This window comes from Leptodactylus fuscus, chromosome 1, assembly GCF_031893055.1.
Source record: "Leptodactylus fuscus isolate aLepFus1 chromosome 1, aLepFus1.hap2, whole genome shotgun sequence".
NCBI lineage: Eukaryota > Metazoa > Chordata > Amphibia > Anura > Leptodactylidae > Leptodactylus > Leptodactylus fuscus.
This window is the reverse complement of record NC_134265.1, coordinates 299,504,081-299,531,084: the sequence shown is the minus strand read 5'-3', so window position 1 is coordinate 299,531,084 and position 27,004 is coordinate 299,504,081. Positions and strand designations below refer to the sequence as shown.

General features: G+C 41.3%; 1 protein-coding gene across 1 annotated transcript in view; it reads left to right on the top strand.

Moving 5' to 3' along the window:
* The first annotated feature begins 1,226 nt into the window (after window positions 1-1,226).
* The window catches only part of VEGFC (vascular endothelial growth factor C), a 97,801-nt gene continuing 72,023 nt past the window's right edge, over window positions 1,227-27,004 (top strand). Inside the window, exon 1 of the mRNA XM_075258465.1 lies at window positions 1,227-1,666. Coding sequence (XP_075114566.1) covers window positions 1,553-1,666 — 114 coding nt within the window. The 5' untranslated portion in view covers window positions 1,227-1,552. The remainder of the gene's footprint in view (window positions 1,667-27,004) is intronic.

Genomic DNA, 27,004 nt, shown 5'->3' with positions numbered 1-27,004 from the left:
ATACAGTCAGTAGGGTCATGCGGTATGTGGGGTCACTTGTGGCATACAGTCAGTAGGGTCCTGCTGTATATGGGGTCACTTGTGGCATACAGTCAGCAGGGTCCTGCTGTAAGGGGGGTCACTTGTGGTATACAGTCAGCAGGGTCCTGCTGTATATGGGGTCACTTGTGGCATATAGTCAGTAGGGTCATGCTGTAAGCAGGGTCACTTGTGGCATACAGTCAGTAGGGTCCCGCTGTATGTGGGGTCACTTGTGGCATACAGTCAGTAGGGTCATGCTGTAAGGGGGTCACTTGTGGCATACAGTCAGAAGGGTAATGCTGTAAGGGGGTCACTTGTGGCATACAGTCAGTAGGGTCATGCTGTATGTGGGGGTCACTTGTGGCATACAGTCAGTAGGGTTATGCTGTAAGAGGCGTCACTTGTGGCATACAGTCAGTAGGGTCATGCTGTAAGGGGGGGGTCACTTGTGGCATACAGTCAGCAGGGTCATGCTGTAAGGGGGTCACTTGTGGCATACAGTCAGTAGGGTCCTGCTGTATGTGGGGTCACTTGTGGCATAGAGTCAGCAGGGTCATGCTGTAAGGGGGTCACTTGTGGCATACAGTCAGTAGGTCATGCTGTAAGCAGGGTCACTTGTGGCATACAGTCAGCAGGGTCATGCTGTAAGGGGGTCACTTGTGGCATACAGTCAGCAGGGTCATGCTGTAAGGGGGGTCACTAGTGGCATACAGTCAGCAGGGTCATGCTGTAAGGGGGTCACTTGTGGCATACAGTCAGTAGGGTCCTGCTGTATGTGGGGTCACTTGTGGCATAGAGTCAGCAGGGTCCTACTGTATGTGGGGTCACTTGTGGAATACAGTCAGCAGGGTCATGCTGTAAGGGGGTCACTTGTGGCATACAGTCAGTAGGTCATGCTGTAAGCAGGGTCACTTGTGGCATACAGTCAGTAGGTCATGCTGTAAGCAGGGTCACTTGTGGCATACAGTCAGTAGGTCATGCTGTAAGCAGGGTCACTTGTGGCATACAGTCAGCTGGGACACATGGCCACCTGGCTGGCAGGACAGCTGTTCATCACTGAGCTATAAGACGTCTCTTCCTAATTCCAGAGGCTGCAGCTGAAGGAGGAGGAGGGCTGGCAGGCACGGAGAAGGAGGAGAGGATGAGAGGGGAGGTATAGAGTGTGAGTGCCTCCTCCTCCACCTCACACACTGCCTTAGACCTGCCGTCTCTGCATGCTTCTCATTATCACCCCTTGCTCCAGCCGACCACTGCTATCTCCTAATGCCTGGCAGCACTGCACCCCACACACGTGTGTCCCTCTGTCACTCCTCCTGTCCTCATGCTGGCACCACACACTGCAGCACGACTAGATTGTAGCGACCACCTCGGATGTGCAGTCTCCTGAGACAACTTTCTTCTCCTGCTACTTGGCCACCTTCGCTGGGGAGAGGCTGATGCTGTGGGACTTGCTGGACTGAGTGAGGGGATTTCTGGGATCTCGCTGTGACCTGACTGCCACCAGGACCTGAGCCACAGTCCGGACTGGAAAATGCACTTGCTGGAAGTAGCGCTACTTTTTCTATACACAGTGTTGATTCAGGGGGACATAGCTTATGAGTCAGGACAAGGGTATTACGACGAGCCGGAATTTGGGGACTTGAAGGTAAGACCTGGGTGTGAGGGTGGCAGCTGTGGTAGGGGTGCTAGGTGCCAGCTCTGGAGTACCCAATCTCAGCTGGCATCACTGGTGACACTGGATATAACTGGTGTGACATCTTACTTTCTGGACATAAGAATAGAAGTGAATGCAGCCCTGTCTATGGCTGAATGGTTGATGTGTTTATTGGTCTATTATTGCTTATTTCATGTATCTACATATTGAGTTACTTTGTTTCCTTGTATTGTTCCAATAGTAATGCCCAATTCTGCAGCACTGCACCCAGATACAGTATGTACAGAGAGCAGCAGTGCTCAGGAGGTCTTAGAGACTGATTGTGCAATTGTCATAGGACCAGCCAGTGAGTGTGTAAGGGCCTCTGAGTGTATCTCACATCCCTGCACATGGGCTACTCTTGTCCAGGTGGACTGTTTGTACTTTGTCAATAAATCAGACAGATTGATGTCTTGGAACAAGGAATGTAGATTGGATGGTCTTTATCTATGGCTTATAAATAGCAATAACCAGGAGATGTAAAGCAGAAAAGTGATTTACTATTATAATAATTTATTATGGGGAACTCTTACAGCTTGCATGATGTCATCTCAGTGAAAGGGAAGCATATAGTTTACTGGTGCCAGTTACTCATATGGTTCACTGTAATAGGGATTACCCCTCCTTTGCACAGCATGTGCTTTCAGGATGAAATGGACCTAGACTTCTAGTAATATGCAAGCGACAGATTCACTTAGGAATTAAAAGAGTTCTCCATTTGCATTATACCCCACCAATGTAATGAATATGTTTGCTCCATACACAAGAAACATGTCAAAATGGCCTGCTATGAAATTGGCTGTAATGTGAGTTGTGTGTATGTGTGGAGTGCGAAAATTAGATTTTGAGCCCCACTAGGGACAAGGACTGATGTGAGTGATGACAATCTCTGTACAGCATGGCTGGATGCAAAGGCTGCTAAGTCAGGGCATCAGTGGGGGTCCCAGTTCATGCAAGCTCAGCTATATCATTTTCTGACATTCCTAGAGAAGCGAACTCGCAGAACGCCTACATAGGTAGTGAAATGTGTTCATCCATTTGTCCACACAGCAGCACACAGGTTAACAGGCATTTTATGACATTCCTCACAATATAGCAGCACGTGTTTTCACTCACTTCAGCCTTTCAGACACAATTTGTTTCCTTAATCTGAAAGGCTTTTATGTGTTTGTGAACTCCTCAGTAAATGGAGCAGGACTGAATCCCCCAATCCCAAAATTGTGTTTCTAGGTATATGCTTCTTGTGTGGTGAAGGAGCTCCCACAGCAGGGGGTGTAATGTTATTATTACTGCAACTACTTACTGTACATCAGGAGATAATGTTATTATTACAGCACCTACTTACTGTATATCAAGAGATAATGTTATTATTACTGTATCTACCTACTTACATCAGGAGATAATGTTATTATTACTGTATCTACCTACTGTACATCAGGAGATAATCTTATTATTACTGTATCTACCTACTGTACATCAGGAGATAATGTTATTATCACAGCACCTACTTACTTACTGTCATTTACTGAGCCGATCAGAAGCTATACAGATATACATTCACAATCTGAATTTACCCTTATCCTTTAACGCTTGTCTTCTTTTTTGGTTTACGTTACAATGGATTTATATTTTCCTTTTATAACATTTTACATATTTTATGTATGGCATTAATTCACATTGTTGTGCATTTTTCCATGTCTGGTTTTTGGCACTCACAGAAGTATTCACTTATGTGTTGGCCTGTGTGCCATATGTTTGTTGGCATGTTTTGTAAAAATGTTGAAGATATTACAGAACAGATTGTATATACCTGATAGCTTCTCATTACAGGAGATAGGTTGCTTAATGATTTTTATGTCGGTGAGTAATATTTAGCATTGTCATGTTAGTACATACGACTTATTCTGCTGTAGTTTTCCAATGTCTATATAGTTTTGCATGTAAAACATTGTATATACTGGCATCTATCCGTGGTACGTGGGGAAACAGAGTCATCAAATAGTGGATTAGAGCAGTTCATAGTATTATAACAATGTGCAGAATAGTCTTTCACCTTCTGTTTACAAACAGATTACTCCATTCTCCAATTCCAAACAGTGCATGCTATGAGTATCAAGCCAGCAGCAAATAGTACAGTGACAGTTTTTAAGGGTGGCCTGTGGACCTGTCAGACTGTACCATTTGCTTGCATGATACGCACTGCTAGGAGTGTAACGTGTAGTTATCTAAGCAGTGGAAAGTTGAAGAGACTGGGATTACAATGCTTATGATACAGTACCACAAAACCAGAAGATTAATCCAAGTCTTCTGACCCTTGCTCACATTTTTAGTAATGCTTACAATCCTCTTCCAAAAAAAGCAATTTGACATTTTGCAACTTTTTTTTTTTCTTTGGGACTCTTGGCAGATCCCTGCATCCCTAATCTCCAACGCTGTGGGCTTGTGTGTCATTTGGCGTTTTTAAGGTTTCATATGATTTTCGTCTCAAATTAATCATTCGCATTCAGAAACAGAACTACTTTAAGATTTCTAGAAAAATATAAATTCTATTTCCATATCGCTCTCACACTCTCGTACTGCTGACACTTCATCTTTACTGTGCAGACATGAAATATACTCCAGTCCCCTATCTGTATTAGTCAACTCAACTCGGATGACTTCACACAACTGGGAATGCCAATTGGGTTCCAGTTCTGAATTGTCTCCTCTTTTTATTCCTCGGGGAGTAAAGCCAATTAAGCCATTGAAGAAGTCGTCCAACAGCAGTAAAATAGTTGGCTGGAAAGGAATGACGAATATGATACAGGAATAGTTGGAGTTGAGAGTCAGATACGTGTCTTGAATCAGTGTATGGAACCTGCTCTTTTCAGATGTTGGTGAGAAGTTTTTTCATGTAACATAAGAGTAACCTGTACGTTTCAGTTGTAGCTGTATTAATATACTATTTATGTGATGTACTGTATGTTTGTATATTAGTTACTGAGTATTAGCAGAATGCATCTACTGTATATATCTATATGCTATCTTTAAGAAGTTCTAAGTTCTTATTACATCTAGTTATGTGGTTGGTACTTTATTTACCTAGTGACATTACATTGCTCCCTTAACTCATTGTGCACTGGATATACTATGTAATCCACTGTGTAGCAAAGAAGTCAAAAGAAACCATGATGAAGTAAAGTCTTAACTTGTCATACTGTATTAAGAGGGTTTCAACCTGTCACACTGTATTAAGAGTCTTTTAAAACCTTGGTACATGATATATTTTATGCATTTATATAAAACATATGATGTATATTATTTTATTTCGGATTGGCCAGAATTGAGGTCCCATCTAGTATTACTACAATTGCAAATAGTGTAGAACAAAATGACAAAAAGTTTTCCAGTATTTTATGTGGCCATGTCCATAATAAACTTTTGGCAGTTTTGGTGCAATTGGAAGGTGGCCATACAAAAGTTGGTATAAGTCAATTCCACAAACCTGACAATGTGCATGAACATGCCTGGTTTTTAAACAGATATTCAATTTTAAAACATGTGTCACTGGAAACAGGTGATACATGTTAGACCAGTGAATATCTGACCATAGAACTCCAAAAATCAATAGACCAGGAACCTCATGTCCCTATTCGCCTAGCTTCTTGGTGGAGCATTTGTGTTGTCACTTCATTCAGAGTCTTTGACAGTGATGAAAAGAGTCGATCTGATGATGATATCATTAACATTAAGGCCATCCTTTTTAGAACAGTGAGTGTCCAGCTGTTGGGACCCCTGCAGATCAGATGTTTCCCCGGAGCACGGCTCCCAGGATTGTCTACATGTCAGGTGCTGTGCTGCTTACTTGTCATAATCTTGATAGAGGCCGTTGTGGATACTGCAACTGTGCTCTTAGAATTGTCTGTGGGAAACTGTTGATCAGCTTGGGTCCTGACAGTTGGACCCCAGCCAACCTAACATTGATGAATTATGTTAAGGCTAGGCCATCTATTTTGAAAATGTGAACAATCCCTTTAAAAGGGTTATCTAAGGAATAATAAGATAAGATAATCCTTTAATAGTCCCACATTGGGGAAATTTCAGCATGTAAGGCTTACATGTGGATTCCCTGCACTGGATAGGCTACATTACTAATAATATATAAAAATGTCCTCCAAAACCTTGAGGTTTACATTTGTAGAGTACAGTGGACTGCTGGACTGTGTGAGCACTGCCTTTCCTGTAGTCACTGACTCTGCTCTACACTAGTCTCAGGTCCTTTCAATAGGATGGTGATAGTCATGTAGTTGTCGCATCAGCAGGGAAGACGGAAGAATGACAAATCCAACCTCCTCAGCTGCTCTCTGCAAAAGTAAACTTCAGGGCCCTGGGGGACCAGCTTCTTTATCAATAATAAGGCTCATCCTGTGCAAAGAATACACTGGTAAGCTTTATAACTAGTGATGAGTGAACCCGAACTACACAGTTCAGGTCTGTGGCAAACTTTGTGGGTTCAGGTACCCAAACCCAAACGTCATAACTGACGTTCAGGTTCGGCTCGTCGCTAAAGCTGGTTGATTGACTGCTGAGCATATTGTGTAGACTGTGTAGACTGCTGAGCATACTGTGTATACTGTATATAATGTGTATACTGTGTAGACTGCTGAGCAGCCAATCAACCAGCTTTAAGCCCACAGACATCACAGACATGCCCAGTATGGTCATGGATGTGATTGACCAGGCAGGACATGTGACCCCTCTGTATAAGAGACCGGGTCGCAGGTCCTGTCACCATTCCAGCTACTTAGGCTATGTAGGAAGAGGCTGCAGCTGGAGATAGGGACAGTCAGGGCCTTAAAATGATGATAAAACTTCCAGCATCCATAAAAAACTAACTTTTAATCTTCTGTGTTAAAACATGAATAAAATACCTTCACATACAAGGATCCACAACAGAAAGTATGAAACTTGGGTGACATATTTCAGGGCAGTGACACAAGCCCCTTACTCATAGCATGTCTCCTAGTGCAGTAACAATAACTGCGTGTGTATACCCATACTGTCTGCTAGCGCAGTAACAATAACTGTGAGTGTACCCATACTGTCTCCTAGCGCAGTAACAATAACTATATGTATACCCATACTGTCTGCTAGCGCAGTAACAATAACTATGTGTATACCCATACTGTCTGCTAGCGCAGACTTTGACTCACAAGATGGATGAGTATCTGTTGACATGTCGGTATAATGGACATGTGGCTAGGGGGTGCTGGCCTGCCCTGCTGCAAGTGTCCTATCAGAAGGTGTGTTCAGCACCACAGATGGTGTCATCACCAACAATAGGATCTGCCTATCCATAGTCAACGTGGACATACTGTACTTAAGTTCATTAAGTTGAACCAAACATAGACCCCACAGGATTTGGCAGTGCCAGTGCTTGAGTGACTGGATAAAGTGTTGGCTACCTCCTCCTCCTCCTCCTCTTCCTTTAAGGCTAAGTTCACACACAATTCCGTGTGCATATTCCGTCGCGGCTGCCGTGATGGGATGCTGGTGCAGTGCACGGCATCCCGTCGCGGCTCCCCACTCCGGATTAGGCCCAAATGAATCAGCCGCGGATTCCGCCTGAAGAAAGGGCAGCTTGCTTCTCGCTAGCGGTCTCCATAGACCACCATTGTGACCACCATAGACCACGTGTGGATTCCACGCCAAAATCCACCCCTCTTGCCTCGTGAGAACAGGGCCTTACACTGCCAAATTCACTTCCTCCTCTTCCCCCTGGACCTCGACCATCTGTTTCAAAAATATTATTTTTTTTTTATTTGTTTTTAATTATTATTTTTTTTATTTTATGTTATTATTTTAAGTACTTTCCATACCCCATTTTTTGCAGGGCACTTGCCTTATCACTCCCATCTTGCAGCCCTCAACCCCTTACTATCCCCATTTTACAGCCATTTTTGGGTCACCAAGTTCTGATCCCCATTGATTTCAATGGCGTTTGGGTCAGGTTCAGATACCTGAATCAAACTTTTAGGCAAAGTTCAGCCAAACTCGCTGAACCCAAACTTAGACGTATTAACTCAAAACTATTTATAATCCCTTTAAGGAAAATATTTTCATATCTGTTATACTAAGACGATTAGTGTATAACTAGCTTTACTTTAGGAGTTAGACCACTCAAAAAACTGCTTATTGCAGTAAAAGGCAATGATATCAAAAGAGCAAAAAAATATATTAAGTCAGATACTGACAGCAAATTTCTGGGCACATTAGCTACCTGGTTCCTGGGATTCCTCCAGCGCTGACAATGTTTCATCTTTCTACCATCCCTCTAACTCTTCCACGTTTATTTCAGTGAACTGTGTCTTCTAAATGTCCAAGTAAGATATATTTGATCTAGACATCATGACTTCAAGTGTTTTGCTGAAGGATTTGTTAGTTTTCCGTACAATTCATGAAATTGTTAAATATTTTTGCCAGCACAAAATGCTTCACATCTATAAATAGTCAAAGCAAATACCTTCACTAAAACATGTTCTTAATGGAAAGTAAGACTTGGGGCAAATCGTATACTCTATGTTATGCGAACTGCAGGGCCGGTGGGGGCGCTAGATAATATAAGAATTCGAAGAACACCCAAGAGAATATCTCTGTGTCATGCACAGAATGTTATCAGTTTTTCCAGAAAATTTGATAGGTTCATATCTGAGGCAATCTCACTGTGGGCAACAAACAGCATTGGGACTTTCCGTGTAGTGTGAACCTAACCTAAAGAACCTAAAGAAAGGTCTGAGAATGACGAACCAACATGACAAATTTATTCATCTCTGGCTTTTTTGCGCCGTTTTCGTTGTTTGTAATATTTGCAAGGATATTTTTTTTGTTATTAAGCCAATCTGAGATATTAAAAAAAAAATAGCAGCTGTAGAAACCCTTTATGGAAAGTCTAATGTTCCCTACTTGCTACTAGGAAAGCCATATTCATCTTATTTGGTCACAATTAGAGATGAGCGAGTAGTACTCGATCGAGTAGGTATTCGAAATACTCATACTCGATCGAATACCACTCGCTATTCGAATGTAAAAGTTCGATGCAGAACCAGCATTGATTGGTGAATGCTATACAGTCGGCCAATCAACGCTGGTTCTTCTCCTACCTTTAGAAGTCTTCTCTGTGCAGCTTCCCCGCGGCGTCTTCCGGCTCTTCATTCACTCTGCCAGGCATCGGGCCTGGGCAGAGCCAACTGCGCATGTCCGCTTGTAGTGTGGACATGCGCAGTCGGCTCTGCCCAGGCCCGATGCCTGGCAGAGTGAATTCAGAGCCGGAAGATGCCGCGGGGACGCTGCAAGGAGAAGACTTCTCGGAGGATCCAGCCCGACCCTCACTCGAGGACTTGGTAAGTATAATTTGATTGAATGTTGCCTACCCCTGAAACGAGCATTTTCCCCCCATAGACTATAATAGGGTTCGATATTCGATTTGAGTAGTCGAATATTGAGGGGCTACTTGAAACGAATATCGAACCTCGAACATTTTGCTGTTTGCTCATCTATAGTCACAATGGAATCCCCTCAAACTGAATAGCTTTTTCCTTAAACATTCTTGTTTATAGAAAACATGTTGCGCTTGGATATGTATAACAAATTCATTTCATTCTTTTTTTCCAGCTCTATAAATATGTAATGTATGGCTTTACCGCATATGTCAACCTAACTAGTCATAGCCAGAGGGTGGATGGTTTAGAGTAACACAGAGCAGGTTCCTAAAATACCTGAAGAGCATGTATGTGTGTATTCTGCTGGCAATATATACAGTGCCACATAGGTTTAAATGTACAGTTCCCATCTTCTTTCTGAAATATTCTGCAATTGATTTGCCTGGAAATATAACTTCGAGATTTAACCTCTGCCTGCTTTGACTTTGGGGGACTTTGAAGTGGTCTAGCACTTTCTTACATCATAACCATCATGTAACATGTAAGGAAAACAGACAATACTATCCTGGCTGTTTCTAATCACATCTGAATGATCAGTATATGTAGATCCCCATGAGGATTGGACAGTAAAACAGCTGTGAGGTCTAAACCTGGGTCTCTCCATTCATAGGGTCGCTTTTGTGGGTTTGACGTACCTACCATGGCCTTTTAAAGCTTTGTTTTGCATAGATTTGTTTGCGACTTCTCAGTGTTTGTTATAACTGTCTATGATATTCTGATCAAAGAATATAACCCTGTCCCAGGACATTTCAAAGAAGCTAATGGGTTAAATGCCATTGTTTCAGGAGTAAGATTCAGTAGTACCCTTAACAAGGAGACTGTTACCAGAACCCAGCACATCATCTATGGATAGGTTATAGTCACCTGAATCAGAATGTGCCCGTTGTAAATCAGTGGCTGAAATGTTGCTGTTTTTTGTCAATATGCAAATGAGATATTTGGAGGGCTTTGCTGCTTTAAAGAGCTAATTTGCATATTAACAAAATTTGTCTATAGCTAAGGAAACGATTCATAAGGGGAAGCATTTGATTGAGCTGAAGCAAACCTATCTATGGTATGTACGGGACTGGGTTGATATTCTGGGTTCTGGTGACAGACTCCCTTTAAGTATAATTGACTCATTGAAGAATGAAACTCACATTAACCTGAGCTGCGCATTGGGAGAAGCTTCTCAATGGTCCTTAGCTAAGGGTGGGTTCACACCTGTGCCCATGTCTGCTTTAGGCAATCCTGTCGGTTTCCGTCTTCTGCCCCGAGAAACTGGAAACCCGGCAGTCAGTTTTCAATCCCATTCATTTGAATGGGTTTGCAAAGTGACCGCCCAAGAGCGTTTTGTGCCTTTCTGCAGCGAAACTGTTTCTTTTTAACTGGACACACAGTCCTGCATGTCCAACTTTGTGTCCGGTTAAAAAAACCTGTCCAGTTTCTCAGGGCAGAAGACGGAAACTGGCAGGATTGCCTAAAGCAGGCACAGGCGCAGCAGTGAACCCGCCCTGTGTATAGTGTGAACCATATCATATACCATAGCACCTTACTTTACACAGTGCATTAGTGCTGAAAGTGTTAATTGTAACATGTGAAAGGAAACATGCAGGTTTTCCTTTGTTACGTAAGATGAGAATAAAAGACCGTAATTACATTACCATAACATTGGAGCTATTTCTTGGAAAGCAAGTCATGACTGTGTAAGAGATCATCCTATTCATCATGCTAGGGTGGTACAGCAAGGAATCGGCTATATAAACAATTTAGATTAGTAATATTACCATTATGCAGAAGGGAAATATACACCAATCAGCCGTGACATTAAAACCGCTAAGGGCTCGTTCACATCTGCGCCCGGCACTCCGTTCTGCAGGTTTCCTTTTCCTACACAAAACTGGGCAGAAGACGGAAACCTTCCGGCATCAAATGAATGGGTTTGACAAGTGTCTGGCCGTGAGCGCCGGTGAGCGTTTTATGCTCTCCGCAGCTAAACCGTTTTTTTTAAAAAAAACTGGACACAGAGTCGGACATGCAGTACTCTGTGTTGGATTAAAAAAAAAAAAAAAAAAAATGATTTTGCCGCAGAGAGCATAAAACGCTCACCGGCGCTCACGGCTGGACTCGGCATGACAGGTTTCCATCTTCTGCCATCAAAAGACGGAAACCTCAGAGCGGAGTGCCGAATGCTGGTGTGAACCCACCGTAAGCGGTGAAGTGAACATCATTACCTATCTTATGCCAATGGCACCTGTCATGGTGTGGGGCAGTATATATAAGGCTAGGTTCACATCTGTGTTCGGGTTTCTGTTCTGCTTGCAGCGCTTTTCTCTCTGCATTTTTCATGCGGAGAGGGGAATGAAATCCCGAAACGGACTACAAGTGCTGGTGTGAACCCAGCATAAGGCAGTAAGTGATCAGCCAATTCTCCAAGTTTTTGTGCTGAACAAAATGGACAACAGTAAGGATTAGGGAGACTTTGGCAAGGCTCAAATTGTAATCGCTGGATAGATGGCTGGGTCAGAACTTCTCTGAACCACAAATCTTGTGGGGTGTTTGCAATGTATAGGGTTATTACCCAAAGTCCACGGAAGGACAACTGATAAACTGGGAACAAGCTAATGGGGGCCCAAGACCGAATGATAAGCATATAAAGTGAAGTCTAGCACATATGTTCCAATCCCACAGAAAATCAAAAGTAGTGCAAATCGCAAAATAGTTTAATGTCAGAACACAGAGGCATTTTAGCTTTCTGCATATGGGGCTGCTGTACAGAACACCAGTCAGAATGTGTATAGTCCCCATACTGAACCTTGTTCACCATTGAAAGTTCCAGCAATTGCATCAGAATTGATTCATAGATTAATAGAGAAAGGTGGCCTGGTCTGATCAATCACATCTTTTACACCATGCAGACAGTTGGGTGTATATGTGATCTCTTCCTGGGAAATATATGGCACTAGGGTGCACTGTGGCAAGAAGGCAATTCCTAGTATTCATATAGATGTTACCACTTACCTAAACATTGGTAACAATATGTAAGGCAACAATATATTTAGCACTGGCTTTTACCAGCAGTATAATCCATCCTGCTACACTGCAAACATTGCTTAGAAATGGTTGATGGAATATGTCTAAAAGTTCAAGGTGTCCACATTGACCATATATGAATCTGATCAAGGATATGTGGGATGTGTTGGAAAAACAAGTGCGATATATGGAGGCTCCACCTTAAGAAGGATTACAAAGATGTCCTGCTTATATCTTGGTGCCAGATACCACATGCTCTACATCTTGACCACATAGATCAATGCAGTTACCTTTATGTCTGGGGCAAAAAGATAACAACCAGAATAGCAAAAAAGGAAAGAGCTACACAAGCCGACTCAGAGGACATGCAGGAAGAATGATCAATAAAATGTCTGTCTGGCAAATACCGACAGACAATGATGTTTTCGTCCAGATGCATACAGTGATTGTCGACCCTATTAGACAGGCTGGTTATTGGAAATGAATAGAGATGAGCGAATTGCGTTCAATGAAATTAATATTTGATCGAATATCAGGCCGTTCGAGGCATTCGATTACAATCGAATACCACAAGGCAAATGCACTAAAAATTCGTATCCCCTCCCACCTTCCCTGGCGCTTTTTTTTTGCACCAATAACTGCGCAGGGGAGATGGGACAGGAACTACGACAATGGAGGCATCGAAAAAAATAGGAAAAAGTAATTGGCTGGCTAAATCAGGTGACCTCCACTTTATACGAATGGTGGATTTCAGATTCGGGTCATATGAGACTGTGAACTATGTGACTGTGAGACAGGGATAGATCTACTGGCAGGGTTAGCTAGGGATTATCTTGATTTAGGTGGGAATGTTACTCAAACAGCTCTTTGGGGCTCTATCCCGTCGGGATTCCTGTCAGCTTGCGATATGCAGGAGCTGACTTTTTCCCATAGGAATGCATTGACCAGCATTGATTGGGCAAATGCCATACAGAGTACAGCATTCGGTCAATCAACGCTGGTTCTGCTGCAGGACGCAGAGTCTAAGATCGGTCCACAGTAGTCTCCATTCTGGTCCAATCTCAGATGTAGCAGTGTTGAGCGCACAGCTCTGCTACACCGGAGATGTAGCAGAGCTGGCTGTGCGCTGAGCTCTGCTACACCGGAGATATAGCAGAGCTGAATGCCTGAGGAGGCGGAGTCTAAGATCGGTCCACAGTCCGATCTCAGATGTAGCAGTGTTGAGCTCACAGCTCTCCTACACCTGAAATGTAGCAGAGCTGGCTATGCGCCGAGCTCTGCTACACTAGAGCTCAACACAGACTCAGCTCTGCTACATCTCTGGATGTAGCAGAGATCAGTACACACTCAGCTCTGACGAGATAGTGGCGTAATACAGGTACTTGGGCATGTTAGATGCCCCCAGCCATGCTTCCCCTGCTGTCCCGTTGCATTCCAGGGTGTTGGCATCATTTCCTGGGGTGTCATAATGGATTTGGTGACTTTCCTTAATCGAAGTGTGGCTTCCCCTGAAATGAAGCATTTTTCCCCATAGACTATAATGGGGTTCGAATCTCGAATATTTCAATGTTCGCTCATCTCTAGAAATGAATGCTTGCACATGTGTTTATTCCCAATGATTATCTGTAAAGCTGCCCTGTCTTATATGGCCTTTAGAATACTAATTCATGGTTATTGTCCCAATCAGTATTTATTTGGGTACGTGTTTAATCTTCACACTTGTGCTTGACACCAATGACTGCAATATCACCTTCAGACCAGATAAGATAAAGCACACACTTGAAGCGACAGCGCCATCTACTGGATAACATACCTGTTTTGGGATTTGTGCCATCATTTCTATACATTTCCAGAGTTGCGCAACCACCAGCTTTCTCCTGTTCATTATACGTTCACATCTACTGTACAGATATTCCTGCGGTGAATCAGAAATAGCAGGAATGAACCATAACTAGAGTGTCAAAAATGATGAAAATATATTTTAATATGTTGATTTGTAAAGTGCTGAAAAATATGTTGGTGATATATAAGAAAACATATATTTTTTATTATTATTATTATTATTAATAATTGGAACACAGCATCTGGGTTGGCTTCTGGGTCACCAGTACATTTTTGCTTACCATAAAACATTATGTAGAAGAGACTGCAGCATATACACGAGTAGCTGTCGGAATGGTACGTGCATGTAACAGCAATATCTATACACATGAATTTTTTTTTTTAAAGATTATTTAGACTGAAAACATGTCAATTAAAACATATTTGTAGGACAATCCCTTTAAGTCTGTTCACCGTGTTAATGTGTTTCCAGTCTACAATATATTGCCAATCAATACAATAAGACCATGTTCACATCTGTTTTGGAGGCCTTGTTGTAGATTCTGGCAGACTTAATGGCAAAAATAGAGCTACATGTGTTCTTCCCATCAAAATGATGGAAATTATGACAGTATATTGTAGATCCTATTATAAGTTAAAGGCTTCAGTAAGGAACAGTTGTAGTTGTATGTGAAACTCTGTAGTATTTTTTGTTCTACAAGGCAGGTGTGAACAAGGCCATGTAAAAGTAACTATCATTAGGCTACGTTCTCATCTGTGCCAGGTTTCTGTCTAGCTCAAAGTCCATCTGGATTCCAAGGCAAAAAAGTTCTACAAGCCGTGACGTCAGGGGAAAAAAATAATAGACACCCTTCCCTTAGAATCTGTTGTTGCCCGTCCTTAGACTGACCATTTTTCCTGCAAAGGACCAGAACAACGCACAAAACAATTTAGATGTGAGCACACCCTTAGTCTAAGGTCCCACGTATTGTGCCACAGCCATATAATGCTGTAGGGAAACAGCGCTTCTTACAGAAAGTGTGAAGAGTTTTCCTCTGCGGACTTTCTGCTTCTATTATTACCTATACAGCGTTTCCGTAGGTATAATTCACATGCTGCGATTTACAAAAACACAATGGTTTTCAAAATCACAGCATTTCCACTGCGGATATTTTTCTGTAATGTGTGGATGGGATTAGCCGGAATCCCATCCAGGTTCTGTAAAATGCTGTGGTTTTATCCAGTCTCAGGGTCTGTCTTACAGTATATTCCAATTCCTGATCAACACTTTATCCATTTCTTTGATATTTCAAAATTTCTGGTGATCTAGAATAGTAAAAGGATTACTTGCAAATGTACCTATGGTCTAAGGAAGTGAAAGGGTTTATTTTACATTCTTGGCTGTCTAGCAGTCAAGGGGTCACTTGTAAATTGATGTCGCTCCTGGGTGTTCTATCCTCAAGGGCACACTTGCAAATAAGAGCCCTGGGCAATAACCTAGTTTTCCATCCCTGAAAGCCTCACTGTCTGCAATAGCACATTTTGGGAAGTGATAATTGAATAACATTAGCGCTGAATTCAGATGTTTTCTTCAAGGTAAAGCATGTAATAATGGGGAAGAGACTGATCAGCATTGTGTGAAGGAACTATTCTCGGCTATATCCTTGTACATCATTCCACTCTATATATACATTGAATTGTGGTTATAAATGTCACACGGTTATTCTATAGCTAATTGTTCTCAATGTAGACTGCCTATTTTTAAGATGTCTCTCTAACAATATCCCATGAGATGAAAGTCATTCCAGTAAGCGGCAGTTCTTAGGTCCTGAATGAAATGGGACTTCCTTCGCTTTAAGTATGCCATCATTTACTCAGGAAGAACATGAGTGTAAAAAAAAAGGGGAAATGACTTTCAGTAAGAACCACTGATAGTGTCTAGTATATAGTGTTGTGGTATATGCAGTCTTCAGTAGTCTTGTATACATCTATATACAAAGGCAGCAAGTAGTGAAGGAGTCATAACTAGAGATGAGCGAGTAGTATTCGATCAAATATTGAATACCATTATAGTCTATGGGAGAAAACGGGAATGTTGTTCCGGTTTCCATGGAAAACAAAGTTCGACACATTGGATCCTCCAAGTTCAGGAAGTAGCAGGACAAGGAGCACGAGGAGGTTTTTGAATTGAATTCAATGGAATTTTCCTGCGTGGTATTCGACCAATACGAGTATTAAATCAAATAGTAGTATTGGATCGAATACTATTCGCTCATCTCTAGTCATAACCAGTTCGGTATGGTACAGATCCATAATATGATCGTAATATCATTTAGAGGTTACTATGCCCTAGTGTAACATACTTTACTGCCTCGTATGATGGAAGATATACTTGGTGAAAGATGGCATTTCCTTAAATAACAATTAGTTACTATTGCCATCAACATACATAGCTGATATCTAGAACACCTTCTGTATCTGGTATATTTCACCTTTACTGTAGGTGAGCAGACCTAGCATAGATATCATATTGTTAATAACTACTCCGACTTAGTATCCTGGATGCTTAACATCTGTGAAGGTTATAATCATGTAATGTATGAAAAACATTGTTATCCTTAAAAGCTGAATGCTAGATATAGTTGCTTATGCTTGAAACTGGTAAAATGTTACATGATAAAATGGCGCCTGTATCCAGAATGGGTGCAAGAAAAACAAATGCTTGGCTTTTCTGCCACAAGACATCTCCCCAAGGTTACCACGCATGACCGGGAGTAGCTGGCTATGGATGGCACTGCTTAAACTTTTTCTGTTTGACTGATATGTGCCATACCAATCAGGAATGGATATGAAAACTTACATTGTTATTCTATCACTTCCTTTCTCTGCTAATAGTTAACACCACATTGTTTTAATAAAGCGCATCAGTGCACACTCTTTTCACTGCTACAAGATGAGTTAATACCAAACTTTTGTGTCTGGTATCAATACCTCATTGCTAGCCCTTAGCTCATATCAATGAGGACAACGACAGTTACCCGGGATTATTGGTCAATTAGTCATAAACACGGCTTTGACCTTATCACATCTATCTGTAGGGTCATATAATGTTCCTAGAGACAGATATGATGTCATTCTTTCCTAGGCTAAGAGACGTGGGATATGGAACCTCATATATACTGTAGAACATTAAAGATGGTGCAGGTTATTATATCATCAACTGCTCCAAAGTCCTGAAGGGACCACTTCTCTAATATTTCTGTCTGGTGCTCAGATCAGGAATCATTGTCTGTTCAGCAGATATCATGTCAGACTATAGGGATTGATGGAGTCTGAAAAACGTTATCAACTCCAGCTTCAGCTTAAAATGAAATAATTATTTATTTTTGCATTATATTACACAATTATCAATCGATCAGATTTATATATTGTTTTATGTTCACTTTCATGGCAATTCAATGGCTAGATTTTTTTTGTGATTTAGAGGAGCCTTACTGATTCTGACTGTTCATGGCCGTTGTTGTCCAAGTTGGGCTGTGAAATAATAGAGGAGTCAATCCACAGACCTGCTAATACCCCTGCCATGGCCATCAAACAACCCCTCTAATTTACAAACAATTTCCTCCCAGCCTATGTCTACTGCCTGATATTTGGAGAGAAACAATTTCATCAGCAGTAGTCTTCAGAAGTTGTTACATTTCTGCCGATGTGTATTCTGGTAATGTAAAGAGACCATACTTACTGACACCAAAAACCATCATTAGCCTTATTTTGGACATCTTTTACATAGTAATCCTTACCCACAGTGTAAGGAAGTAGAGGTTTATATGGAAAAAACACAAACCGCTACTATACCATTATGTTGCCAGTGAGAGGTTTGACTGAAAGATTTCCATAGCAGATTTTTAGTAAGCGAGCCAAGTTTCAGTGACTGCAGGAAGATTTATGGAGTAAAAGAGGAAGTGGTCATGTACTGTGAGAAATTTGTTATGGTCTGAAGGAGAACCAGCTACATTCATTGTATGACAGGTCTTGGTAGATTGCCAGAAGTGTTGTATTGTAGAATTAGACCTAAAGACATGGCTTCAGAACAGGTAGAAATTCTCAATAAATGAGAGGACTGCATCATTGCCAACTCATGTCAGAAAGAGATAAGCGGTGACGGGGAAGATTGTGCTATTTATGTTGTAGGGGTTATCCAGGTTTTAAAAAATGAAAAACAGCTGCAAATGGTCTAAAACAACAAAAATGCACAGTATTCACCTCTTATGTCTACCACGTCTCCTGGTCTTTGTCTACAGACAGCCCGCATTTAACACATTGGTCACAGTGGACACATTACTGCCATCACCATCATTGCCCCAGGGATAAGCATGATGCCAGTAATATAACATATAACCAGTCAGGCCACTGACTCACTGCAGTGGTCCCATGCTATACATCTGTATATATAGACTGGAAAGACATCAGGAGCACTGGCACTGAATTATATGGAAGATAGGAGGAGATAACCATATCTTTTTATTTTATCTTAGCCTAGATTCTTATGCCTTTAATAGAAAATGGCTGTGAAATTTGTACATTTTTCATGGCTATTTTGCACCCAAGGAGTGTTCATTTTCACTGATCTTCATACATTTGAGTATTTTGAGCGATACATGAAAACGGACAGAAATAGGGCAGTCATGTGAGTAGCTCATATTCACACACAGTGAAATTTTTCAACATAATATGCCTTGGTGATTTTTATATTTTTGTTGGTATTTTAAGAAAAATCACTTTTACTAAGCAAGAATTAAAACTAGTTAAGATTCATGGCATTTGGTGTATGATAAAACATGTAGTACTATGGCAACAGACGCCTCTTTGGATTCTCTTGGCAATGGCAAGGAATTATAAAAAGTTGCTATATATTCTAATTCATTTCTATCATAATTGTACATGAATCATAATTAATTTGGTTTGTACATAAATCAGTTTAACTTAAAGGGGTTGACCACTTTCGGACCAATATTGAGAAACAAATGTTATTGTTTGTACAATAAAAAGATATACAATTTTCCAATATACTTTCTATATCAGTTCCTCACAGTTTTCTAGATCTCTGCTTGCTGTCATTCATTCTGTTACTTCTAGTGGATAAAACTCTGACCATGGTCATGTGATTTACGGTCCATGGTCATGTGATTTACGGTCCATGGTCATGTGATTTACGGTCCATGGTCATGTGATTAGCACACAGGTGCACAGCTGATTACCAGGCAGATGTGTTTTTTTTTTTTTAAATGTAGATTGTGAGCCCCACATAGATCTCACAATGTACATTTTTCCCTATCAGTATGTCTTTGGAATATGGGATGGAAATCCATGCAAACACGGGGAGAACATACAAACTCCTTGCAGATGGTTTTTTGCCCTTGGCGGGATTTGAACACCAGGACTCCAGCGCTGCAGTGCTAACCACTGAGCCACCGTGTGGCTCCTACCAGGCAGATGTCTGATTACTGTGCTGTGACTATAACGAGCAGCACCTGTGTGCTCATCACATGACCATGGACCGTAAATCACATGATCATGGTCAGACTTTTATCTACAAGAAGTAAGAGAATGAATGACAGCAAGCCGAGATCTAGAAAACCGTGAGGAATTGATACAGAAAGCATATTGGAAAATTGTACAACTTTTTATTATACAAACCATAGCATTTGTCTCTCAATATTGGTTTGAAAGTGGACAACCCCTTTAAGGTGGTGTTATATGGTAGATGAATGCCAACTGAACCCACCTGCTTTTGTGCCAACCATCTAATTTGTATGGGGGTATCCCAAATTCTAACATGCTTGATTCTTTTGTTATTAAGATAGAGAAGCAATCACTGTCTAGGCATGTCTGGCAGAGACCTGTTCTCCTCTACCTGTAGAGATCCCATTACCGCTTGACCAAGCCACATTTACATACGTATAAGGTGGTCAGGAGCAACATGTACACATGGATGATGTCTATTGAATGTGTATACCCTACTAATTAATGGGAGATTCATATTCTACAGTTCCTATTAGAATTTCAGATTTTCATCTTGCTCATTTTTTTTTTTTTTTTACTGTCTTCCTAATGGCTAGATTAAAGTGGTCATACCTATGTCCAGCCTAAGCTGTGAGTAACCTCTGCACTAGGCGAAATAGCTATTGAGGCCCCATAGATAAGCAAGCAGTCAAGTCGTGACAACCATAAATCTGACTCCAGATTCACACCTGCACTTGGCTCATCATTCTTCGGGTCCGCTTGGGGACCCAAAAAAAACAGAAACCTAATCCTCTTAAAAAAAGAACTATAATGGGGTCTGCCTGGTTTCTGCCCAGTTTTAGCCTGAAAAAGTAGAAAGAAAAGTCCTCCCTGGACATTTCTGTCCACATTCTTCAAGCGGATTCGGGGACAGAATCCCCCAACGTAAACCAAGCACTATTGTGAACCCAGCCTTAAAGGGGTTGTCTGATGAAGTGAAGACCACAGGAACTTTCTCTTGTTCCATATTTGACACTCCAACTCACTTCAATGGGAGCAGCAGATATAGCCAAATTTATAGCACTAAGCTATCTCCAGTGTTCCCATTATAGTGAATATGAGCACCGACCGCTATCATTCCTGCCCACATTCAGCCTGACTGCGTTCAGGTAGAATGTGGAGTAAGGGAAAGGTCCTGTATTCTTCGTTCTGTTGGACAACCACTTTAATTCAATTGTAGAGCAGGTTTATTTAGGCACTCTACAAACTGTAAACTATATTGGATGGTTATTTGTACACTGTGTGATATTACACCCTACAGGGGAAGGGGGGTGAGGTAGCAAAACAAGGATCATATAGGGCATTATCAAATATTTGCATATAAATTGTTTATGATAGTATCTTTAGTACCCTGCCTCTGCAATAACACATTCAATATACCACATATGTAAATCAGTAAAACAAATATATTTTACATCCCTTATGGTTGGTCTTACTACCTGTTCACATCACTTCTGAACCACTTCTAAGCCATTTCCAGCATCGCCAGATCCATTCTCTGTATCCAGGTCCCTGGGATGTTTGTACCAGATGACCTCTGCAGTCGATCACAGTCCTCAGCAGTTACCGTATTTTTCGGACTATAAGACGCACTTTTTTCCCCAAAAATTTTTGGGGAAAAGAAGGGTGCGTCTTATAGTCCGAATGTGGCGCCTGGCACCCGCCGTAATAGAGAGGCGGATGCCGGCAAGGGATAGACGCCGGGGCCTGAGACATCGCTGTGCTCCTCTGCCCTGCATGAAGCCAGCAGCGGGAGGAGTGATGCTATTTCGCTCCTCCGTCCCCCCGCCGCTGGCTTCATGCAGGGCAGAGGAGCGTAGCGATGTCTCAGGCCCCGGCACCTGTGCCGGCATCTATCCCTATCTCTAGTACAGCGGATGCCGGGTCAGTATCGGCGGCTCCTTCTCCCCTTCTGGGGACCGTCCCCGTACCTGTGAAGTTGCAGGCCGGCTCCTGCGCGGCGATATCGCAGGAGCCGACCTGTTCGGGTGACAGCCGCGAGCCTAATGAAGGCTAACAGGCCTGTCATGGCTATATATTAGTATTGCGGCTGAGTCTATGACCAGCCGTAATACTAATAGACAGAATGTCCCATAGACGGCAATACAGTTGTATTGCCGTCTATGGGACTTGCAATCAAGTGACCGCAGGCTCAAGCCCCCGGGGGGGAATCAAATAGTAAAAAAAAAAAAAAAAAAAAAAAAGCTTTAAAAATATATAATAAAATATGAAATAAATAAAAGTTCTAAATCACCTCCTGTCCCTAGAATATATATATAAAAGTAGAAAATCATATATCATAAACCACCGGGTTTTTTTTTCAATACAAGGTGATCTAAGCAATAGATATTCCCCAAAATGGTATAACTAAAAAGTACTTCTGGCCCCGCAAAAAAAAACACTCTATGCGTCCCCGTACAGCTGCAGGGTCACCTGTCAATGTGGCCTTGCAGCTGTTGCAAAACTACAACTCCCATATATTAAATATTTTACCATTTTTTGCTTCAAATTTTTTTTTCCCTATTTTCCTCCTCTAAAACCTAGGTGCGTCTTATAGTCCAGTGCGTCTTATAGTCCGAAAAATACGGTACATCTCCACAATTGACAGTCACAGCAGTCACATACTGCTTGTGAAGAGGACACCATTGAGCTCTGTGATTGGCTGCAACATTCGCCTTGCACAAACTGATGACATCATCCGGGGGGCCCCGTATACAGACAACTGCCGGTGCTGGAATGAGAAGCCCAGGGAGAGGTGAGTAATGGTTTATTTATATGGCCCCACTATTAAATAAAAATGAAACAGACAACCCATTTAAGGCAATGCATTCACCTCAATTCACCCAAATTCACCTGGCGGGTTCTCTTTAAATATTATGTTACTTTCTATTTTTTCCTACGTTGCTGCATTTTTACACAGCAGGATTCATCTACCCAGTAAATAGTGACTCCAGGGACTGGCATATTAAAGGGATTTTCCAGAGGCACAAAAAGCTCGACCGCTGCTCTTATAATATAAAAATAAAACACTAATTCATTTTTTATTAGCAAAACTGTGAATTTTGTGAACTAATCTGAGGTGGATCACTTTATAGGAAAAAAATAATAAGTGAAGGTGTATTTAAAATTGTGAATTATTCCTGCGTTGGCTGTCCCCATGGCTCACTATCTAATCATGTCTGAGCCTGGAAATTTACTATAAATTTTGCTTTAGTGAGAATTGCTCCATGTGCCACATGTCTAGCGAGAGTAATGAAGTGTATATTACACAAGAAAGCTTTGGCATCTCTCACTCCGCTGTATTGTGTTCTCTTTTGGATGTACACATAATGGCAAATCTTAGGTCAATTTTGTGAAAAGTTAAACTAATGAAAATAAATGTCTGGTTACCATGGATTGTGTCTTATTTGTTCAGTCTCTTCCACAAGAAGTTTTAACTTTGTACTGCAATCCATTTACTATACAATTTAGTGCAGATTTGTAGGTCATATGTTCTAGTGCATTGTCAAGAGGGAATAATGTTCTTCAGAGTTCGCTATAGCATTATGTGACATATAAGACATGACTCCGTAACAAACTGTGTCTTAGAACTGTTATAAAAAGTTGACATTTATAACATTTACAGATGTGTGTCATAGTAGTTTATGGTTTGAGACGCTGTTTGTAGCTTTGGTACCATAGGTCTAATACGTGCCCGAGCCAACACCCTCATGGGTGACATTTCATAACGTGTGTACCAGTAGCAGGGGGCTTTTTAATAGGGATCATATAAAGTCTTAAGTCATATGTTTTTGGCATCCGAACATATCTGATAATGAAGATGAATGAAGATCACTTAGATCCCCGGTGAAACTGGACAGGGGATGGATACCAGCAGTCAGCTTTAAAACCCATTCATTTTAATGGGTTTTTAAAGGTGACCGCCAGTGTCCGTATGCGACCTATCCATCTGGAAACCGTTTTTTCTTTGCACAGACACAAAGTCCTACATGCAGGAATGTAATGTTCCACTAAATGCCAATTGATACCATTGGCCCATGGGTGAAATCTTTGACCAGGCTAAGAACATCATTGTAGAGAATCCAAAAATAGTCCTTTTATCTGGAGGTTTAGATTTTTAATCCAAACAAGGGTTCAGGCTGTATGTTATTTCAAGCCAGCTAACTGGTGCCACAGCAGTACAGGACAACCAGTTAGGGCTGCCCTTGGGTTCAATCATTCACAGTTCTTTAGTTTTCATTTTTATTATATTTTTATTCTAGTTGGAGGTGTGTTTTTTTCTGATACAAAGCTCCAAATTCCCTGCATGAAAATGGAGTGAAATGATTAACTCGCAGTCATCTGCACTCAACAATATAATAGTGGGCAGTAGCCTCTTAAAGAGGACCTTTCACCACCTCCACCGATTCTAGTTCTTATAATCTGGTTCTGGGCTCTACTCCACTGATTCCAGCACAGTTGGAATTTTCCCTGTAGCCTCCACCATTCCCAAGTGAAGTTAGTTTTGTCTGATGTGCTATTTAAGCTCTGTAATGTCAGAAGGGCGCTGTCCAGCAGAGGGTGGGATTCAGAGCTCCAATCAGGGGCAGCCAATGTCAATTGGTGAAGGTGGTAAAACGTCCTATTTAAGCTTCACTAAGGTGTGACTGCAGGCAGCCAGAATTGTATTATTTAAGTCAGTGGGGTAAAATTATTTTAAAAATTTTATGCAAAAACTGAGACTTTTTAGGTCTCAGTGATATAATAAATGTGGGCCACCTGTTAAGCAATGGATTTTCAGCTTTGTGTCATTAAAAGGAGCTTTGACCATTGCAAAGAGATATTTAAAGGGGCTCTATAAGCAAAATTATGCTGTATGTGCCCCACATATGCCTGAATAGCCTTTAAAAAGGATATTTAGGCACCACTAATCTTATTTTAAACATCCCCCCACTTTTTAAAATAATACCCTAAAAACGAATATGAAAATGATACTTACCCATGCACGGTGGGTGGTCGTGCACTGTCCGACATCATCTTGCTGTTACGCCTTCCTCTTCTTTCTTCTTTCAGCGACGCCCTCCTGTCCTGGCTCTTCTACGCCTTGATCTTCTGTTCTTCTGGAATGAAGACGTTCTCGAGCAGTGCGTAGTTCTAAGGGGAACTTAGAGCTACTACAAAAATGACCCCAGAGGGCTACTGCGCACGCGCGGGATTTGAACCAAACCCTCCGGAAGAACAGAAGATCAAGGCAGGGAAAAGCTAGGACAGGAGGACGTTGCTGAAAGAAGAAAGAAGAGGAAGGTGTGACAGCAGATGACGTCCACCAGTGCACAGACTGCCCACCATGCACGGTAGGTATAATTTGCATATTCGTTTTTAGGGTATTATTTTAAAACGAGGGGGGGTTAAAATAAGATTAGCTGTGCCTGAATAACCTTTTTAAGGGCTATTCACGCAGATGTGGGGCTCATACAGCATAATTTTGCTCATAGAGCCCCTTTAAGGTTGTGTCTAAAATTAGAACTAAGAACAGCCATTGTCCCAAACTAATAGCCAGGGCCTTCATGTAGCAATAAATGGTCGAGTCTAAAGTTAGAAATTCTTTACATTCTGACAATAAAACAAATTAATGACTACTAAAGCTGGAAATGTTATTTACATTCAGCTCATAACAATCTTGTAAATATAACTTTATTTTTCTGAAAATGTAATCTCTTTAAAATGAAGGCGATGAAACAATGTGAAATGTATACTTTTTCCATTTCCCTGTTTGCCATTTGTATTTTCCGCTTGTATTAAAGAACGGATTCCATGCAATAATATTTTACTAGATTAATGAAATCCATGCAACTTCCGAGGAAATAGTACAGGGTCATGTTTACTATCTGAGAGTGGTAATATAACCCAACATCACTCATACGTATATAAAAATGTTGGAAAAATCATTAACTCACTAGGACGCATCGATCAATGTAATAAAAACTGTGTTTTTCTTGGTGAATCTACAGCTTGCCATTTGTCATGTAAAGGAACTCCGGCTTCTTTCAACACATATTTCATTTACTATTTTTCCTAATTGCAGTTTTTGTTAATGCAATATATTGTATTTAGTTTGCGTGTTAAAACCATTTATGTCTAGTATTGTATGGAACTTAGTGCGTATGTACTTATTTATTTCACACTATTTTATTTTAAGGGGTTGTCCACCCTCCAGATACATTTCTGAAATCTTATATATTAATATGTAAATGGAATAAGACACTGCAACATTGCACTAAACACTTTCACCAGCTTCACAGTGGAAATCTTTTGATGCCATGCCTTGCTAGACTAATAACCATGGACACCAGGAGTTGATTCTCTGTGCAGGTTAAGGTTATAAGGTTAGCCTTAAAGTCGTTTTTCAGCTTTGTTTGCCATTTATACATTGGCATATAGCATTTTCGACAAATCCTTTAACAAAATATATGTATACTTCTACATCTACACAGGGCAATCCATTCTGGGCCTCCATTGGCATCTCTATCAGATTTCACTACAAGAATAGTGCAGTTTGCATTGTTATTCTTGGCATACAACTTGTCAAAACCTCAATCCCCACAGACTACACTATAGGTCAGTGAGATCCATCAATCCCCATTAAAATCTGTCGTAAAATGGGTCTGGCACAGTGTCTTGGCTTCTATAATGAATAGAAGGCACAACACAGATGTGTGATATTGGGTGATATTGTGCCTTACTACTATATTGAGCTAAACACACAAATCCAAGTTAATACAAACTATATGGTTTTAACCAGAAGTTTACTTATTTGTTACAAAATCTTTTTTTTCTGGAAAACTAACACCCATTAAGGGCCCCTTCACACTACGGATACGCTGCCTGATTCTGAACGTTAAAACACGTTCAGAATCAGCGCGTATAAAGCAGATCCCATTCATTTCAATGGGAGCCGGCATACGAGCGCTCCCCATTGAAATGAATGGGCTGCTTTTTTTTCTCTACGAGCAGTCCCATTGAAGTGAATGGGAAGCGCTCGCGTGTGCGGCTCGGAATGAGCCGAGCGCCGGGCTCCTTCACATGGCGAGCCGTACACATGAGCGCTTCCCATTCACTTCAATGGGGGCGCTCATAGAGTAAAAAGCAGCCCATTCATTTCAATGGGGGGCGCTCGTATGCCATTGAAATGAATGGGATCTGCTTTATATGCTCTGATTCTGAACGTGTTTTAACGTTCAGAATCAGGCAGCGTATCCGTAGTGTGAAGGGGCCCTAAACACTGCAAGTAAAATGACTGCAGTACCATAACTGAGTTGGGCTGGGTTCACATCATGTTAGATCCTATGTTTAGCAAATATGCCAGGCCACAAGGATTTCCTTATGGTCTGTGTTGGGTTCTTATACATCAAAATAACTTATATACTGTTGTGGATAT